We start from the raw sequence: 15860 nt of genomic DNA on the forward strand, positions 1-15860 counted from the left end.
CCAGGCCTCACTGTTTCTTGTACTAGGAGTATGGGCTGTAGGTTGAAAAGCAACTAATATTTTGCATGGTGTCTTTCCCTTGATGCACTGAGAACTCCGTGAGATTGGTAATTGTGTCTTTCTTACTCACAGTTGCATAAATATGTCGCTCTTAAGGTCTACATGATGGGTGTGAGAAGAGTGGAGGTAATTAAGATTGGGCTAGACTTTTATTTGAGTGCCTGAATATCATTCAAATAATAGTGCTTTTGAAAATGAATATGCACATCCATTTTTCTGAAATTCAGAAAAGATGCATAATATTCAGGTGCCTAATAACTTGGCTGCTAGTTAATCATGCTTGACACTTATATAGCACTTCACTTTTTAAAATCATTCTAGAATATGTTAGTTCATTAATCCCTACAACATCCGTGTGAGACAGGGAAGGTTACTGAACCTGCCTCTGATCTCCCTACCATCTGGGATCTGAATCCTTGGTGGACTAGGGAAGGAAGAAAAGAATCGGATGAACCAAGCAAGGAAACAAACACACACTGCCAAGAATGTCAGACAGGTGGGCAGCGAGTGAGAAAGGAATATCCTCCGCTTTTGGAGAGTTTTGCCCTTGACACATAAACTTTAAATATACAATATCCATATAATAATTATTATTCACTTCTGATTGGTTAAAATGTAAGAAAACAGCAATCAGTCCACTTCAAATGCCTGTATATTAATCATTTCCATTGATTAAGATTTGCTTTTAACTAAATTTTCTAATTCTTATATGTATATTCCAAGTCCTGTTTCCCACCCCAAATCTACTTTTCTCAAAAAAGATCTACCTGATGTTCACATCTGGTATGGTTTTGGCACTTCTCGGTATAGATTCCTTTGTGTTCTCTTGTCATCTGGCTAACAGCTGCTTCTAGAATAGCACATGATGCTGCGGTGATCCCACCATCACCTGAACAAAGACGTCCTTGGCCATTGCTTTTTCACTTTTATGCTGTGACTACCCCTGTTTCGCCTCAGACACGAACACTGATCACCACTGACAACCCAAAAAAGTAGAGAAAGAAAGGTAATAGGGCTAAAATACCATCCTAGAATGCTTTGGAGCCACAAATAACACTTTAAAAATTATTGAGAAGGCATTCCCAATAAAAGAATGCCATAAAAATCAGACAAAATGGAGGTCAGCATACAGTACTGGTCAGTAAACAATCATCTTACTTCTAGCATCTGCTCATCCTGCTTTCTCAAGATAATGAGGGTTAAAGGGAAGGCAGTTCTAAGATCAGGGAGACCTGGGTTCAAACTGATTGAACTAATTACTGTGTGATCTTCGGTGATTTACTCAACCTCTCTGAGTATGTTACCACAGGATAACACCAGAACCTACCTGGTAGAATTATTACAGATTAAATAAGATAATTCAATCATAGACTTAGCACAGTGCCAGGGATATAGTGAATGCTCAGAAAGAAATATTACTGTGTCCAGAATTCTTTGATATTTTTACATTCAATTCTGAGGTGTGATACTGAGGCTTCTTCAAAATGATAAACCCAGGGATTCTAGATAATGACTGACTGTGTAAGAGGAATACGTTGTGGTCTGTGTTAACACATAATGATCTTTATCCACCCAGGCTAGAAACAGAAATGTTCTGAATCACCCAAAAGATCAGATACTTGCCAGCAGTTAGCAGATTAATATGCAATGCTGACCCTGGGCAAAGTCAGGGAATAGATGATGTGTCTGTGATGAGCCTGTGTTTTCCTGCTTGTGCCCTCTTTCCTCTTCTTGAGATGTTATCCTCACACTATTTTATCCGGAGCAGTTGAGGCGCTCTCAGATGCCTTGGAAGTCCCAACAGCTAAATGACCACTTTATCTGCTCATGGGTGCTACTCAAGCAGCTTAACGCTCTCAAGGTTACAGATGGTAGCCTCTGTCCATTGCCTATAACCACGTTATTAAGCTGCATGAGTTTTCAGCTCCTTTCCCTTCCTTTGAACAGCTACAGACATAATCCATGATAAAAGTACTTGATGGTGTCTCTGATTACCCACCAGCATGGGACATGGCAAGGAAGTTGAAGGTTGTGGGGAGGTGTTATCAAGTTCACGGGTTAATTTGCATTGGTACAGGGAAATCTGAGCAAACCTTTTTAGAATCAATCCACTGGGGGGATATATAGAAGGAAGCATTCAAACCACAGTGCTCAAGCAGAATGAACACTTATTTCACAGACACAATTACAACTGCCAGGGGAAAAAATTTTCCCAAAACTATTTAATCTCTGAAATGGGCAATAAGCTTGTCAGCCTCTTGGGTATTTCAACCTTGGTGCAATGGCTCATAGCAAATCTTTCTATGACCAAAACCCATCAGATTCATCAAGTGTCTCCATTCTCTCACAATAAAAGTCTCTTAAGGCTCTGAGGATGAGGGAAGCTCTGTGTGTGCAATATATGCTTCTCTCTGTCACCAGTGCAAAACCTGGGCATACGATAGAGAAAGGAGACTTGAAAAATGAGGATGTTCGTCTTGCAAGTGTTTGAGATGCTATTTCTAAAGGCAATTTCTCCTACAAATCAAGAAGTCTGATTCAATTCAAGTCCAGTTCAAGCCTGTCTTCCAGAATGCCTAGTAAAAATCCTCAAAAACATGACCTGTATACTTGTTTTTGTCTCACTTTCTATCCACCCTCCTTTGCACCCCGTTAATTCATTATGGCTATGAAAAGTATTATCAGTAAGACTAGAATTAGCAGTCAGAGAATTTGCTAGAACTAGACATCTTTGTCCCTATCATGTCTATTAATGACTGCAACATTATAAACAATAAAGTTTAATTAGGAATTAAAGTGTCTACAGCAATTAAATATGAAGGGAGTATTAAAAAACACAGCAGGCACGATCATATTTTAAAAGCATTTAAATTGCAAATCATGTTATTGACAGGACTTTAAAAGGAAATTTTGTGTTTGGGAAAAAAAAGAAAGAAATTTAAAGTGAAGTGTTGACTCCATAGCATTTAGAGACAAATAAATATTTAGGATGGATCAATTTGCAACGATGAGCAGATGCTTCAGGAAATACATAGAGCTAATTGGAGCTGTCCTTAATTTCTACCTCACTGAGTCAATGAGGAAAAAAAATCAACTTAAAGGATTCCAGAGTAATGACATGACTCATTAGTGTTAAGGCCACTTCAAATTAAAGGATTCATCTTTGGTTACTGAGAGAAGAAAATTATTAATGAGCTTCATGCATGAATATTTGGAAGGGCTACAGCTCACTCTCTGGGCATAAAACTGTCTGAAGTTGTAACCACAGAGTTTTAGGTTTCTGAGACATGATTCTAAAAAAATTTGCCCCACTTTGGTTCCATAGTTCACTGCTTGATAAACAGTGCTGGAAATGGAAGTTGTGTGCCCACTAAGCCTCTGAGGAGAGCTGGAAATGTTGTAAACTATGGGGACAGTGTCAATGCTAGGAAAAAAGGCAAGTTCTATCTTCATGGAAAGACATACAAAAGAAGAGGGGAGATGAGTGTTCATTCCTCCAAGTTTATGCTATTCCAAAGGACAGCAGGAGCAACTTCAGAACAAAATGGAAAGATGAAGAAAGGTCAGACATCTCTTTCTGAATGTTTTGAAGCACCACACAGCGTCGGCATTTGTCATTGTTTTTGATGTTTGTTCTTGAGCTTGAATCTTGACCGTCTTCTGTTTTTAACTCCATCACACATTAGGTGTACTCCAGAGACGTGTCCATTTGAAACCTCTGGAAGTAAAATTCTGCTGTTTGAAGGAACTGTGTTGAATGAGTTGTCTTATAACTTGCAAACAAGGTATATAAATAATAGTCTCATGAGAAATGAAATATATAGGTGTAAAGTCAAAGCAGAAGTCCAGAATATGAAGATTACAAGGGACTGGGAAGTTTGTAGCTAGTGGTGCTGCCTCCTGTGCCAGTTATAAGAAAGACATTAGATTAATGTTCTCTCTACTGGGTTTGAATACTGTCAAAACAACTGGGCATTTGTTCAGTGGCTCACGGGATGACCTATGCCCATAACTTATTTCTAAGTTTAGGAAAAAAGAAACAGAAACAGATCTTTTTGGAATTCCTTTCTAATGGCCAGGAATTGTGGTGATTTTATTTTCTAGAATTATGTTTCCTTCCTCCTCTATTGTTGAATTGCAAAGGAACAGAAACATGGCATTCCCAGTTGAAGTCTTCAAGTTGACAGTCTGATACTCTGATCTATTTTTATTTACTTTAAATTTAAATTCAGAGGCAGTGTTCCTAGGTGTCTTCACAACAAGCTTGCAGGCCTGTGGGAAATACTCCCCGGCTCCTCTGTTTATCTAAAGTTTGGCCTCCTCATTATAATCAGTTAATATTTCAGAGAGTTAATTTTTTCTGAGGTAGGAATAGATGTCACTTTCTGGAAAGTCATTTACATTGCTATTCATTTTCTTTTCAGCGACTTGTTTATGATTAAAAAATGCACTGATGATTTCATAATGAGAGCATATTATGTAGAAGTAGAAATATAATCTTTGAAAAGTATGACTTTTTATGTTAGGTAACATTTCTTTTCAATTTTCTTTCTCATGTGATTTTTTTTTCTTTTCTGAAGGGAAATATAAATGTTAGGAGAGAAAAGAAATATATATCAGGATTTTTTCTATATTTTTTGAACTACTATAAAATCTAAAGGGACCAGATGATTAAAGTTCTTCATTTTCAAAGAATTCTCTTTGAGAAAACCCAGAAGCTAGAGACAAATTGTTTTATTATTGTTTAAGTTTTGTTTAAGGGCATAGAAAATACCAGGTTCTGTAAAGAAACAAAATACTTGGCTTATATTTTATACAATGTTTTGGATTTTTAAAAGCAACACTATTCAAAATGTGAAAGATGTCAATGAGGTCACTGACCCTGAACATCTGAGGTCATTTGCTCACTTACAAAATATTCATGTATTTAACAAGTAAATGATGAGCACTAATTACATGTGATTACATATGCTAAGTACTAAGGCAAGTATGAACATGAATAATGTAGAGTTCTTGTCCCTGAGAAATTTTTAACATAGTAGTAGGGACAGACATAATCAGATAACAGTAATATGGGGCAGAAGGTTCAAAAATGTTATGGGGTTTCTAGTTCCAATGGCTTACTGCAGGTACTGCCTTTCTTCTCAAACTACTTCTGATGTGACCTCATAACAAACAATCATAAAAACATGGTAAGACTGGAAAACTGGGCATCCTAACAGCAGAGCAGTATACTGACAGAAATCTGGGAAGACATAAATAAGAACAGATTGACAGGTTTTTCTGTCCCATGTAGAGTAAAGTCATTTTTGGTAGACCAATTCACCCGCTGAAAAGAACTGCCTTTTAAAAAAGCAAAATAAACACAAAACTCCTCTGTTTAAAATATATACAGAAGAGACTCTTGGAAGGGTGTCATAACAATCTTCAGCTGCATTCTTCCCTGGAAAGGTTTGCTGACTCCTGCACGCACAGGCTGAGGGCCTGGGCTGTCACTGTGCACGTGGCCACTGTTGAAGACAGAAAAACCAGTGCATGTTTTGGCATTTAGATGAGATGGACTCATAAAATTGGGTACCTGAGGGGCCTCAAGACAGAAGTGACTCCTCCCTCAAAAATATTCGCCAAAATTTGAAAGTGTATAAGATAGAAGACTAAAGAGCTCAGCTATAAACTCGGAGAAAAAAAAGTGGGAAAATCTGTAGTCTCCTGATGCTGAGAAGACAGACCTGCTTTTGACAATGGGCCTAGTGAATACAGCAGGCTCTTAACTGCAAGCAGTGGAGGTGTCCGGACTGGAGGCAGGGAAATCCAGCAACAGACTGAGTTCTAGTTTACTAAAAACTTCAATTGAGCCTTAAATTGGCTCACTCCTGAATGATTTAAGAGAGCCCTTCACTTCACCTAGCAGGGGAAAAAAGAATCCTTTTCTGGTGCAAGATCACAATATCTGAGACTCCTTCAACACTTATACTAAATGTTCTTCATTTATTAAACTCATTCTAGACATGGCAAAAGACAGGACTATATGTCCAAAAACCAAGGGGGAAAAACAGGCAACAGAAATGGATTCATAGGTGATACAGATACTGCTGTTATAACATAAAGGCTATAAAATAATTGACTAATATAGACAAAAACAAGAAAAATATGTAGAAAAAAAGATAAATGTTGGAGAATTTTGCCAGGTAATAAGAATTTGAATCACTCATGTTACATTAGTTATATACATTATATATTATACATATATATATACACAAACATACATATTATATATATATGTATGATTCTCTAATTTATTCTAGGGATTTATCCTTACACAAATGTGACAGCTAGCTAAAAAAACACTACACAGGGGATGTTTTTGTGTCTTGTACTGGAACTTTGTGTCTAAAGGTTAGGTATTTGGGAAAGAAAAGACAGATATAAAGTTCAGGAAAATGAGGATAAACTGGAATCTAAAAGAATGAGTAGGATGGGGATGGACTAAAACCCATGCCAGTCTCTCACTGCCTCTAATTTTACTGACAGTTGTCATGCACATTAAGTTCTTGCCCCTCATCACAGTTGGACACACATTTTGCTGAGGATTCAGATAAGCTGAAAGAGGAGCAGTAGTTGAACACCTGGCTGCTGCCCAACACCCATGAGGTGAACAAACAGATCAGTGACGATGTGTGTGAGATGCAACGGCATTTGATGTCACTGCATGACCTTCTAAGCATAAGTCTATATGACTACTGCTTCAGTTCTCGCTTCCAAATCTCATACACAATGTCTTTTGTGCCCTACTTGAACTCAAAACATGTAAGCAAGAGAATTCTTGGAAATGCAGTTCACTCTAGCTTAATTGACACAATAAAAATCCACCAAAGAATCTATACAAAGAATTAGATAGGGGTTGCAGAAGTAAAGTGTCTTATCTTACAATCAGAACTAAATTAATAGATATAACTCCAAACTGGACAGAGTTGAGGGAAAACAATAGTGAAATTGAAGACAGTCGATGGAAAAAATCTAAATGGAAGCACAGAGAGATCAAAGAATTGGCAGGGGGCAAGAACAGATGAGAAGCAGCATAGCATATATGTAATTGGTATATCACAAAGAGAAAAGAGGGTTGAAAAGAAATAAAACTTGAATAGATAACAGCAAAAAAATTTCTAAACTGAGAAAAAATATCAATTCACAATTTCAAAATTCTCCGCAAACTACAAGCAGAATAAATAACTGTTGAAAATCATTAAGGTACATAATTTAAAAATGACTTAAAAAGAGATAAATAAAATAAATCTTAAGTGCAGTCAGGGGAAGGAAAAGACAGTCTTCAAGGGACCACCAATAAGAACACAGTTGGCTTCTTATGTAGGTTATGAAAGCCAGAATAGAATGGAATAATACCTTAGAAGTGCTAAAAAAACAAAACAAAACAAAAAAAACAACCCTGTCAATATAGCATTCCACACCCAGTGAAAATGTACCTTAAAAACAAAGGAAATAAAAACATTGCCAGAAAAAGAAAAGTGAAAGTATTCGTCGTCAGTAGGATTGCACTGAAGGAAACAGTAAGAAAGTTTTCAGCCAAAGAAGTATGGTCAGAGAGGAAAATATGAAAATGGAGGAAGAAATTAGGAATGACACAAATATAAGTATGTGGGTAAATATAACTGAATATAGATGGCACAAAAAATGGTTATGTCTGGGAAATTTAAAATATACGTAGAATTAAAATGTGTGACAACAATAAAACAGAAAGGGTAAATTTTATTATTATGGAAGAGGTAAAAACAATCATTTGTATTAGTCTGTAATAAGTCATGGATGAATATTTTGATCTCTTTACTATTAAAATTGTTTTAAAATATAAAACTGATAAGATATTAGATAGAAAAAATTGTATGACAAAAATCACTTGATTAATCCCAAAGAAGGCAATAAAAGCAAAAAGCATGAAAAAAAAAAAAACCTCAGATGGGCCAAATAATAAACAAACAATAAGAAGGTGGTTGTAAACCCAAGTATATATTAACTATAAATGGACCAGGTAGTTCAAGTAAAAGATTAATATTTTCAGGCTAGTTTTAAAAAAAGACATGTGCTTACGACAGTAAGGAGGCACCATGTACCATGTACTGTGTAAATACTAACCAAAGAAAACTGGTATAGCTATACTAATATCAGCCAAAAAAGCCTGAAGGCAAAAAGGATTACTCGGGCTAAACTAGGTCATGTTATAACAAGTGCCAGTCCACCAGAAAGACATAATAATTCTAAATCTAAATGCATCCAACATTCAGAAAAACCATAGCAGTTCTCTGGAATCTGTAAGCCATACAGATAAAAGAGACAGCCTCCAAAACAGGAGAAAATTTCCAGAAGAATGCCAACTAAACATAAGATTAGAAGTGGTAATGAAGGCTAGAAGTAAGACCGTGGATGATAGGTCAGGTCATTTTGATCTGTGTGTGTGTGCGTGCGTGCATGTATACTATGCCACCCCTGCCCGCTCTTAGAGCAGCCAACTCCAGTGTTTGATTCCAGGATTAAGCTCCAAGTATGCCTATATAAAGTGGGAATTCTGAGAAACACCTCTGGTAATTTATTGTTTCTTGTGCCAAGGTAAGAGGCTATGAATGATCTCTAAAGAGGGCTTGACTAGTTACATGTCTCTCTTCCCTTGCCTAGTCCCTGGAACCAACACTCCCATTATCAGTGCCCGCATTTGCTGCTAGCTCAATAGAGATTCTCATTTGTGCTAAGTAAACAAGATGTCACTATCAATACTTGTCAATCAGGATCCTCAGACAGAAATATGAGCAAACATGCATGAGGGGAACTACAGCATGAAAAGAGTCACTGACTCAACAAACAGAGGAAATAACCACCAAGGAAACAGAAGATAACAAAGGAAACAAGAAAAACAAGTATGTATATTATACATATACACAGACATTTTTTAAATCTCATAAATATTTTAAAAATATATTATCTATTATAAAAGTAGCTGGCTGCTATGAAAAATAAATGAGTAGAGCTCTTGGAAATTAAAAACAGGATTACCATAAACTTAATAAATCAGCAGAATGGTTGAAAACTGAGTAATGAACTAGAAGATCAAAATGAGGGATTCTCTTACAAAACAGTACAAAGGACAGAGTTGAAGAGTATGAAAGAAAAAGTGACTCATGGAGAATGAAAGCCCATACTGAGTATTAATAAAGACCAAGGAAACAACTAGCCATAGCTGCATGACTGTAAAGCTGCACTTTACAGAAATCACTACCTACATGTGGCCATTTAAATTTACTTTTAATCAAAATATAATCAAATTAAAAATTCACTTCACCAATCTACTACCCACATTCTAAAGGCCCAAAACCACATGTGATACAGGTGGCTACTATTTTGGACAGTACAGTGAATAAAGATGACTTGCAAAGGAACAAGGAGCTAACTGATGACACTCTCTTCATCAGAAAATTTAGATGCACAGAGGTTGTAGAACAATGTCTTCAAAAGTTTTAAGGAAACAAGATTTTCAACTAGAGTTTTACATTTAAATTATTTTGTAAATGTGAAAACAAAGTTGACATTTTTAGATACAAATCCTCAGGATATATGGTCCCACAGGTGTTTTGAAGGGAACACTTGAAAATACGCTCCAGAGAAGTGTAAAAAAGGATGAACATTTGAGATATAAGAAAAGATGGTTAATAGCTTAACCAGGAGGCATGTTGTTAGGTCTAAAAACAGTTGGTAATAAGGCTGTGACACTTAAGGCAATTTCCAGGATAATTACTAAGAAAATAAAAAAAAAAAAAAACGAATATATAATTGTTAACCATTTCAATAAATATAAAAAGGGGCAGGAGGGTGAAAGGAACTTGAAAACATACTAAGAGTCTAATTCAGGAGGTTAACTTTGAAAAGTACTTAATGTTAACATACAATTCGAAATTATGTTTCTATAGCATACTTAAACATATAATATAGGAGAAAAATTGATGCATAATTACTAAAGAAGGAATGAAGAAAAACTCAGTAAAATCAACTAAATACAGAAAAGGAGAAAAAAGAAACCATCAAAATATAAAAGAATAAATATTTCAGTTACAATAATGTGAATTAATTAAAATACTTTATTTAAAATAGAAGTTATATGGGGCACACAAATAGTTTCAGCTACATGATCTTCACTACAGTCAAACCTGTATTACAACAGCACAGAATATTTGAGCATAAACTTTCACTAGTAAAGCAAGACTGCCCCTAGCAATTGTAAATGTACTTGAGTTTATTTTTTTAAGGTTATTTTATTTTTTATTTTTTATTTTTTCTACTGATGTATAGTTGATTTACAATGTTGCATTAACTTCTGGTGTACTGTACTTGAGTTTAAATGAAAAGAATTAAAAATGATTACGTACTTAACAACAGAACATCAAAAACATAGGTAAACTAATTAGAATTGTATAAGGTGGAATAAATAAATTTACAATTATATTTGAACATTGCAATTGCATCTCTCTCAAAAATCAGCAAAATGAAGTTGTCATAAATAAATAGGTATTCAGATTATTTGATATTCAAAATTATCATGTATTTTAAAATATATACAGCTAGAATTTCATATCAATAAACAAAATGACCCATTTTTAATATCCATAGAATATTTATAAAAACTGACTAATAAAGCCACAAAACAAGTCACACATTTTAAAAAGTAGAAATCACAGTCTCCATTTTCTGGCTAAAAAACAAGCCACCCTTTCCTGCAAAACAAAGAAAAACAATAACCAGAAAACTCTCCAATTATAAATGCAAAAAACCTTTATTTTTAATAAATCTCAACTTTAAGAGGAAATCAAAATTAAAATCAAAGTCTTTTAAGAAGTGAATAATATATCAAAATGGCCAACCCAAAGATAAAATTCAGTTTAAAAAGTGTGGCCTTAAATGTCCATTAAAAACAAAAATATGTAGAAAATAATTAAATAATCAACTTAATGTAATAAACAACAAAGCAACAAAAGAATATTAAAGGAAGGACTTAATAAAAGTAGAAAGTAAATATAGCAGTAATTGAAGGTAAACCTTAAAAAAAACAGGATTGATGGATCATAGCAAAAGCTGAATCTTTGCAAGAATAAATAAGATTTATGAAAAACCGACAAGTTTAATGAAAAATTACATGAGAAAAGTTAGGTAAAAATAAAAAATAATTAACTTTTTTATATGCCAAAAGTAAAATATTAAGAGCAACTTAAAAAGTCATATTCACCAGAACAATAAAACTATAAAACACATGGTTATAAATCTACATAAAATGTGTAAGACCTATATGAAGAAAATGATAAAATTTTACTATACAACATAAAAGGAGATGAATAAATGAAGCAATGTATCAAATTTGGGGTGAGAAGTGTTCATATTTAAATGTACTGATCCTCTCAATATAAATCTACAAAGTTAATAAAATCTCAATCACAATCCCATGGTTATTAATAAATTTAAACAGATAATTACTTAGTTTATACAGAACAATAAAGTACTCAAGAATATCATGGAAAACTTTGAAATTAAACCATAATTAATTGGGATCTGTCTCATCAGATTATCAGATTTATAAATAAAATGATAAATGGACTTAGAAAAATAGACTGAAAGCTTTTATTATATATTTTTTAAACTTCTATATTGAAAAAGCTACCATAAGCAAAGTTAAAAGATAATTAGGAGGAAATACCTATAACATGTATAATGTACAATGGCTTATTGTTCATTTTGTACAGAGTTCTTTGAAAACATTATAAAGACAAGCAGACACTAGAAATCTAAACAAAGGACCATTCACAAGAAAAGAAATACATGTGGCTAAGAAATTTAGGCAACATTCATCAATCTCACTAGTATAGAAGAATTGAAAGTAAAATAAAAAGAGAGTATATTATTAGAAAGTAGAAAAGATTGATAGTATTTTTGAAAATGTGGTGAAGCACAAACTCAGATACTATCCAAGCATACACTCTTTTTGAAGCACTCTGTCAGTACATAGCTATCAAAATATAAAATGCACATACTCTCTGACCTAGCAACCTCACTTCTGGGAATCTCTCCTATCAAATATCTTGCGTTTATACAAAAATCATATACACTCAGCAATAGCCCCAAAAAAAAAAAAGCAGAGAAGATTTTTTTCAATTGTCATTTGTAGAAACCTAACTCAATTAGTTTAAGCAAAAAATAAACAAAAACAAAAAGGAAAAATCATATATCCATTAAAAGCAAACAACAGGAGAAAGAAGAAAATTTATATATATACATATATCCATACATGTATGTATGGATATGATTATTTATAGATACACATATATGTATATGTATGTGTATATATGTATCGATATTCTCAAGACATTTTGTTAAATAACATTTAAAAAACAGCTTAAGTGGCAGACTGATGCTAGTATAATTCCATCCAATAATATGCAGCAGCAGAAAGAATGACCACCACCTAAGTGCAGGGTGTGTGCGGGTGTGCACACACGCATAGGAAAAGGGCTGGACTCGTACTAGAGGTTACTTTGAGGGAGAAATGGAGGCAATCATTCACATTTTAAAATTCTATTTTCCTTAGTATTAAATTCCTCCCCTACAAAAAATCGTAGTATTCAAATTTGAGGTTTTTTTCATGTACAAAGAATCAGTTAAAGAAGAAATGATGTTGTGGTAGCATAGAGGAAGAAGAGATTAATGCCAGGAAATAATTCCAAATCTGGAGCCTAAGAGACAGTTTCTACTCTCTGGGAGGATAAGGGAGATAAATAGTTCTCAGGTGGCCATGACACAAGTACAGAGGCCTGCAAGAGAAGTAAAAACAAATCGTAGGAGAAGTCAGGAGAGAGCTATGACTTTAAGTATGTTACCTAATAATTCATGTTGTTCCACCACCTGCTGTTGAGAGGAAAATTCAGTTCATTTGAAATCATTTATTCAAATCCCTAAACTGAATGGCATATTGATTTTGATGTTCATTTTCACTACATTCAAGAGGACTTCGAGGTGGAGCCCTTTCCATTTTTAAGTGTCCCTGAATCACCCATGATTGTACTCTCTGAATGGAAAAAAGCAGTCATAGTGGAGGGAGATGGTGTTTTGCTTGGTTTAGTTGAATATAACAAACATTTGTTTGTCAAGTACTGTGCAGGGGCTGAAGAAAGGAAGATGAAAATTCCATGTCTTGCTCTGAACACACTTCAAATCTGCGGGGAGAACAGAGGCCTAAGATTGGAGCTGTGTTCCGGGCCTTGTGGGAGAGAAGGGGAGTGATACTCAGGTGGGGATGGAGGGTATTGGCAAAGAATTCTGAGGAGGAGCAGAATTTGGACCATAGCAGGATTTACCTGGGGAAGGAGGTGTAGAAGGCAGATCCATGGGTGTGAGACAGTTGCCTGTTGGGGGAAGGAGTCCACTGTTTCTGGGTTGTACGTGGTAGAGTGAATGGACAAAGAGACGGGTGGGGTTGAGGTCAAAATGGGGACCAAGGTCAGACTCTTGAGGGCTTTGATTGGAGAGTTAAAGAATTTACATTTTATACTGGGCAGGATTTGACAGGTTTTAAGTTGTAGAGTTAGATTTAGTATACAAATGGATCTGTCTGGTGTAGAGAAGCAGGCAGAGACACCAGTTAGGAAACACTGGCAAAAGATCCTGACGTTCTGAACTAGAGCAGGTAGGGGAAGTGAGCAAGTGTCTGAGAAACTCTATCTAGAAAGTCAATTGAGTTGACTTGTGCAGATGAATTCATATATACAAAGGTCTGAGGCCAGTGAATGGCAAATAGTAAGCTATTTGGTATTATTTTTAGACCCCCCCCTATGTTATCTCTGATCTTTAGTACCTTCTGCTCTGACTTCTTGGACTATCCTTCCTCTAGTACCCCTCCCTCTGGACCCACAGCTCACTCTAATGTTCCTATGATAACACATTCCGATGGTATATGTGCTCTCTCTGGCTACGGGCTGCTGGACTGCACATCTGTGTCTCATCTGTATTGCCTTCCCCAGCACCCAGCATACTACCTCACTCAAAGTCCTCAAGACATTTTTGGCAAAGGTAGGAGCCAAAGCCCATAATAGCTTACACATACTATTTTCAGCTCAAAATCATGCCTCTAATTGTAAATAAATTTGGTATGGACACCCATTCTAAAGTTCCTGCTCACAGCTCTTAGTATGTTGTGGGTTAAATCATGTTCTACATACTTATGCTGTGATCTCTCAGTCTAACGTGGAAAATCTGTGTCATCCAAGCCTTTGATTTCATCATTAGCAGATGACACTTCAGGACAGCCCACCATGTTTAAACTGTGCCCTGGAATCTGGCTCAGCCCTCACAAAACAAACACACTCTTCACCACCTTGAGGCTGATATTCAAAGAATTAAGAAAATCCTTTCTTTCCTGTAATAATTAGAATGGCCCCCTAAAAATGTCTATATCCCAATCCCTGAAACCTGTGAACGTGTTACCTTACACAGCAAAAGTGAATTTGCAATTGTAATTAAGAATCTTGCAATGGAGAAATTATCAGAGATTATTCAGTCTCAATGTAATTACAAGGGTTTTTATAAGAGAAAAAATAAGGGGGGTGGAGGCAGGAGAGACAGAAAAGGAGACGTGACAATAGAAGCAGAGTTCAGAATGATGTGGGACCATGAGTCAAGGAATGTTGAACAGCTTTGCACACATCTTGCTAGAAAGGGTAAGAAAACAAGATTCTCTCTTAAAGTTTCTGGAAGGATCAGTCACAAATAACCTTGCCAACCCATTTTCAGCTTCTAACTCTGAACTCTAAGAAAGTAAATTTGCATTGTTTTAAATCAGTAAGTCTGTAGTAATTCATTACAGCAGCAATAGGAAACTAACACCTTTTCCTAGCTTGAATCTCAGTGGTACAAACAGTATCCAGTTTATTTGTTCCCTTTGATGTAGTTCCAATATCTCAAGAACTACTCTTACATTTCACAGTGTCAGAGTAAGCAGGGCTCCTCATTCTTTTTATGATTCTAACCGAGATATTGCTGTAGCATCAGCCCAAATAATCCCAATATTGTAAATTTCCATCTAAATATGGAAGTTAATTTGACTCAACCCAATTTTCTGAAGTTTTGCCATTATTTTTGAAACCATTCTTTGACTGCAAATTTGAAAGCAGCTATAGTCATCACTCTACCCCTCTTTTTCAGCTTCCATTTTGTGTTCACATATTTGTTTATCTGTTTTTTTTTTTTTCTCTTAGACTGCACCGAGTGATAAAAGATGCTTTCTTAGACCGCCAGCATTCAAATCACTTCACACTATATCAACTGAAGAATAACTCTGTTGGTGTTTCCAGAATAAATAATGCCATTCCCATTTGTTGATGAGTTTAAAAGTGTCAGACTATTCAATTCATAGACTTTCATATTAGAAGCTTCTCAGACCTAGAAGACTCTGCCCTGCTCAGTAAGGTATTTATTCTAAATGTAAATTGTCCTCACTAAGTTGATGCTCTATGCTGACCACCTGGTTTATCCTGGCAATTTTGGTATATTTTTATATGACAATAAAAATCTTTCTTACTGGTTTTTAAATGAGAAATATGCTCAGTGTCTCAGACATTATCATCAATTTTCAAATTTTCATTAATGTAAAAGTGACACTGTGTTCCAAAATCTATAAAATTTTAGAGCATAAGAGGAAGAGAATGAAACAAAACGATAGGGTATGTGCTAACTGATGTTCACCTAGAAACCTGGGGTCC

The 15860-nt window shown here is 35.3% G+C and overlaps 1 protein-coding gene across 9 annotated transcripts in view; it reads right to left on the reverse strand.

The window, feature by feature from the left end:
* Positions 1 to 15860, reverse strand: part of ST6GALNAC3 (ST6 N-acetylgalactosaminide alpha-2,6-sialyltransferase 3) — a 548516-nt gene that overhangs the window by 151022 nt on the left and 381634 nt on the right. For 2 of the 9 annotated variants that reach the window (XM_010989050.3, XM_064493442.1), the window contains one exon: positions 10182 to 10832. The exons of the other annotated variants lie outside the window; for them this stretch is intronic. In XM_010989050.3, the coding sequence (XP_010987352.1) occupies positions 10811 to 10832 (22 nt within the window). In that variant the 3' untranslated portion in view covers positions 10182 to 10810. Of the gene's footprint in view, positions 1 to 10181; positions 10833 to 15860 lie in introns of those variants that run through there. 9 annotated transcript variants of the gene reach the window in all.

Source organism: Camelus dromedarius, chromosome 14, assembly GCF_036321535.1.
Source record: "Camelus dromedarius isolate mCamDro1 chromosome 14, mCamDro1.pat, whole genome shotgun sequence".
Lineage (NCBI taxonomy): Eukaryota > Metazoa > Chordata > Mammalia > Artiodactyla > Camelidae > Camelus > Camelus dromedarius.